Below are 4,862 nucleotides of genomic sequence, written 5' to 3'. Positions count from 1 at the left end.
ACTTTATTTTTCATTGCCTGCATTTCAGAAGTTTCTGCCACCCAAATATTTTCAACACTGGATGTTACTTGTTGCAGCCATATATCTATTACTGAAGGAGGATATTTCAAGCAATGAATTGGATATGGCAGATGCAATGTTGCGTTGCTTTGTGAGAGATTTGGGTAAACTGTATCACAACAAGTTCTATACTTACAACATCCATAATTTATTACATGTCACGCTTCTTGTCAAGCGTTGGGGCCCCCTCTGGGCTACAAGTGCCTTTGATTTTGAAAGCTATAATGGCTTCATTACCTCTCATGTGCATGGCACTAAACATCTTGGTAAAGAGTTGTTAAATAATATCAAAATTATTCAGAGCCTAACAGTCCTTGAAAATTCCTTGGAACGACTTGGTAGACCTAAAGTCAAAGTACAACTTGGTGCCGCTGTTGATGTTGAGCTGTTACCATCTGAAAAAAAATTATTAGAAGAAAATTGTATTTCTGACTATTGTGTATATGACCGCATCAAAACAGATTCAGACATCTTCACATCAAGAATGTATGACCAGCATAGGAAGAGAGCCAATAGTTTAGTGGAATTTGATGTGAACAAATTTGGAGAGATTTTACATCTGCTTAGGGATAGAGCTTCAGGTGAAATATTGTGTCTGATCAGTGTTTTCAAAATCAAGCACATTGACATTTTTTTTCTGGAAGACAGTTTCTACCAACTTCGACACTTATTACCTATTGAAGACTCCAACCTCTTGACTCTAGTTCCAGTTTCTAGTATTATCACTAAGGTGATCAAAGCTGGCAACTATCTTTGTTTACGACCTAATCACTATGAAGTTAATCTGTGATATTGATATTTTAGTTTTGACTGTCATGTTATACTGATCTGCCGATATGACTTAAGATTTATTCTTAACTTAAAACAATAAATCTGTGATAGATTTTGGTAAACTTTTTATCTCATCTTAAGTTTTAATTATATAAGTTTCATCAATTGTAATGTAAAGAACTAAAGTTGAAAACATTTTTTATACTTTATTTTCTTAAGTTGTTGTTATACTTTGTGATGTATTGAACATCTAAAGCAAATGATATTTAATCAATTTTGTGGTTTTGCAAAATAAAATTTATTTATAATGCTATTTGCATTACATACTTTCATTCAATCAAGGCCTCGTATCAGATTTGGCATTGCTTCCTCCTGCACCTGGTCCTGGTGGTCCTCTGCTGGGTGGTCTTGGGAATGACGAAGAAGAATATGATTTAGGGGTCCTTGCAACTCGGAATTTCTTGCGAAGTTCTGAAAGAATAAAACCAGATCTTGAATAAGGCACTCAACCATTCCTATCAGAATAAACAATACAACAAGAATCATTTTAAAAACAACAGAAAATCTAACCTTCGAGCCGATTCAACTCTGTGTTTATGACTGCGGCAGTGCGACGAAACATTTCAATGCTTTCAGTCAGTTCCCTGGGAATCACAAGTAAATTCCTCTGGAGTCGACGTATTTCTGACTGTTACCAAAAGTGACAATTTAGTAGCTACTTCGAAAGAAAATGAATTCAAAACATAGCCATATATTTATCTGACATTACTCACGCGTAAAAAAGCAGCTATCTCGTCCATCTCACGAACCTGTCTACTTATTTCCATCTCCATCTTGTACTTCACACTTAATTTTGAAGAAATCTAAATTCCAAATTCTGGTTCCCTATCATGTCACTGATCAACTAATGAACTGGAGCCATGGAGACGCGCGTTGAGTCCATGTGACCATCACAGCCAATCAGAGGCCAGCTCTGCTGAAGTAGCCAGCAGCACACGGACGGAGCTATACCCCGCGCTGCCAAAGTGCGCCAGCACTACTCCTGAACATGACGCCTACCGCCAGAGCCCGTAGGCAACGCGCTTGCTGAGGTGCTAGGCGGGCTGGCCTACCCGCTCGGCGCGCGCGGCTAGCACCGCGCATCGCATCCTTTCGCGTGCGTCGCGCGGCCGTCGTAGGTCGACAACTGGGTTCAGCCTCTCAATATGTGTTACATGCGAGGCTTATGCATGTGCCATACGGCGGTGGAGCTCAATACACATGTGAGGGGTGTGTGCATAGGCGTGTAACCCTTGACCATCATGTTTGTTATGTCCGTACATGGCGCCACACGAAGAAGGAAAACCACCAGACATGTCAAATGTATGTGTCGTTGTGTTGACCATGTGTGGTACCCGTGACCATACATGTGAAATGTGTCCACACACGGTACCGTACAGATAGGGTTGACCAGCACGTATGTCACATAGGTGTGCCCATGCGCCGACCATGTGTGTTACCAATGACCATACATGTGCAATGTATCCACACATGGTGCCACACGGAGAGGGGAGACCAGCACATATGTCACATACGTGTGTCCATGTCCCGACCATGTGTGTTATCCATGGCCATATGTGTGCATTTCTGCCATACGTGTAGAAACGTCCAAGTGCCCATGTGATTGGACGGCCGCCATGTGTCACATACATGGGCAGGCGACATGTATGTTTGCACTTGCATGTAACACGTGTACAACACGCACGGCCAACGCATGTTGCATACATGTGACATGTGCATTGTATGGTGCACATATATGTAACTTACATGACATTCATATGGCACACATAGGACGGTTGTTTCACGGGCAGGACACAGTCAAGTCAAACTAAATAGCTGTTTTGTTGTGTCGTCTGCTCCCCACTCAGCAGCCACTCAGATTGGAAGTCGATGCCTCGATCCTTCGCCTATCTAGTCTTCCCAGCGAAAGAATAGTGGAGCTCAAAAGGCTAACTAGGTAGGTGTCTCGCGTAACAGGCTTCGCGATATCTCACGAAACACTGTTACGCTGCGACGCGCCTGGCATACATCTACCTAGGCCTGCGGCGCTGACACCCGAGTCGGGCAAAAGGCAGAGTCGTAGATAGGCCTTCGGCTCTGAAGGACACAAATTTTACCCCCAGGATTTTGTTTTGACGAGTTGCCGCACCAGGGTCCATCAAATATCTAAGAAACAACATTTAAATGGTTTGGGGTCATTTTCGTGTGGAAATCGCCCTCTGGCGACTGAACGGTTAGAGATAGAGCCAAACGGACAAAATTTTGGTCCATAGGGTTCTACTGTGACGATTAACGTCTTAGAAAGACGTTAAAAAATAAAAAAATAAAAGTAATATTTTGGGTTTTTCGTTGTTGATTTTTTTGGCAGATCAACTTTTCAGCTAGAGGGCTCAAAATCAATACAGTTCTTGCTTTTCATGCTAAAAAGCTACGCTAAAAATTTAGGGTACGTAGCTCAAACCGTTCTCGAGTTATCGTGATTACAGACAAACACACAGACAGACACGAAACTTTTTGACTGGAGTAATAGGCTTCGCTATCGCTCAGCCAACTAGGTAAGTGTACGCCAGACCACGTCTCGCGTAACAGGCTTCGCGCTATCTCACGAAACGCTGTTACGGTGCGACGCGCCTCGCATGCATCTACCTTGGCCTGCGGCGCTGCGACACCCGAGTCGGGCAAAAGGCAGAATCGTACATTGGCCTTCGGCTCCAAAAGTCACAAATTTTTCTCCTCACGGTTTTATTTTGTCGAGTAACCGCACCAGAGACCATCAAATATCTGAACATCAGAAGTTTCATGTTTCATATCCCTAATTTTAGAGTAATAAGTCTTCGACAAATGCTGTGAGTCTGTCAAATTTTGGGGCCGGAAGGCATTGTTCCCGAATACCCAGGGGCAGGGGCGTCGGATCCAGTATTATTGTACCTCGTTACCTGTTCCAGGGAGGGGAAATCACCACCGACGAGGACGGTCGGCACAAGTTGACCGACAAAAGAAATGCTTCCACGCAAACAGAAGCGGTTCGGATCGTGACGTCGGGGACCAACGATGGACAACCTTGACACCCACTCGAATCACTGACATGAAATGATATATCGTGTCGACAAATTTTTATACCTTTTTAATCTGTAACCATTTCTGATTTTTTTTAAATGTGTCTGAAAGGTAGGAAATATCCGAAAAGTTTTAAAACCTACTGCCTCAGCTTAATAATTTAATAAAGCATTCCGGTAAAGCTGAAATGCAGAAGAATGCGGGGAACAAGAAAACGTAAGTCACCATCTTAGAGCATAGCGATTTCCGTTTCTTTGTTCCCCGCATTCTTCTGCATTTCAGCTTTACCGGAATGCTTTATTTTTTATATTTGGCTGTTTGATGTCCCTAACCTCTACATCAATAAACTACAACTAATAATTTTAATGATAATGGACCCTCTGTTGTAATCAGGGCTGCCTGCTGCTGTCCATTCCAAATATCATCCCTATCTATGTCCATTATCAGGCTCAAAAGTGATTTATTCCTCAAGGCAAAAGTGTTGAAAAAGAAAAAAATATATTTTGCAAACAATTTGGGAAATGCGGGAACATACTCTGTTCAGGGGCGAGGCCGGGATGGTGGGAGGGCAGGTATAGCACGGCATCGTAGACCGTACCCTGTAAGCCTCGTCCTGCGTTCAGAATCCCCAAAAAGTGGTGTGCAGAGGGGCAGTGGATCCCACTCAGCGGACGTAACTTTACCCGCACAGGTTTCGGATAAATATTGCCGTGTAGGGGAAGGTTGGGGCAACACGCTAAAGTAGCACTTTTTTCCGAGGGGTCGTCAACTCCCTTCGGCCGTGTACGGAGGAATATATATTACAAGTAATATGTGTAATATCGGTAATATTGATGTAATATTGTGTAATGTCAGTATTATCAAGTAATATCAAGTAATATTATGTAATAGCATGTACTATCAAGTAATATTACGTAATATCAAGTAATATTACG

General features: G+C 42.7%; 1 protein-coding gene across 1 annotated transcript; it reads right to left on the bottom strand.

Moving 5' to 3' along the window:
- Nucleotides 1-315: 315 nt before the first annotated feature.
- Nucleotides 316-2,673, bottom strand: LOC127751559 (uncharacterized). The gene is made up of 4 exons (XM_052275286.1): nucleotides 1,605-2,673; nucleotides 1,402-1,519; nucleotides 1,159-1,302; nucleotides 316-455 (listed from the first exon to the last, which is right to left on the bottom strand). The coding sequence occupies exons 1-3, from the start codon at nucleotides 1,662-1,664 to the stop codon at nucleotides 1,169-1,171; spliced, it is 312 nt and encodes a 103-aa protein (XP_052131246.1). The 5' UTR covers nucleotides 1,665-2,673; the 3' UTR covers nucleotides 316-455; nucleotides 1,159-1,168.
- Between the last annotated feature and the right edge of the window lie 2,189 nt (nucleotides 2,674-4,862).

Source organism: Frankliniella occidentalis, unplaced genomic scaffold, assembly GCF_000697945.3.
Source record: "Frankliniella occidentalis isolate FOCC.00 unplaced genomic scaffold, Focc_3.1 Scaffold561, whole genome shotgun sequence".
NCBI classification, from domain to species: Eukaryota; Metazoa; Arthropoda; class Insecta; order Thysanoptera; family Thripidae; genus Frankliniella; species Frankliniella occidentalis.
Note: the sequence above shows the minus strand (reverse complement) of the source record. Positions and strands in the feature narration are given on the sequence as shown.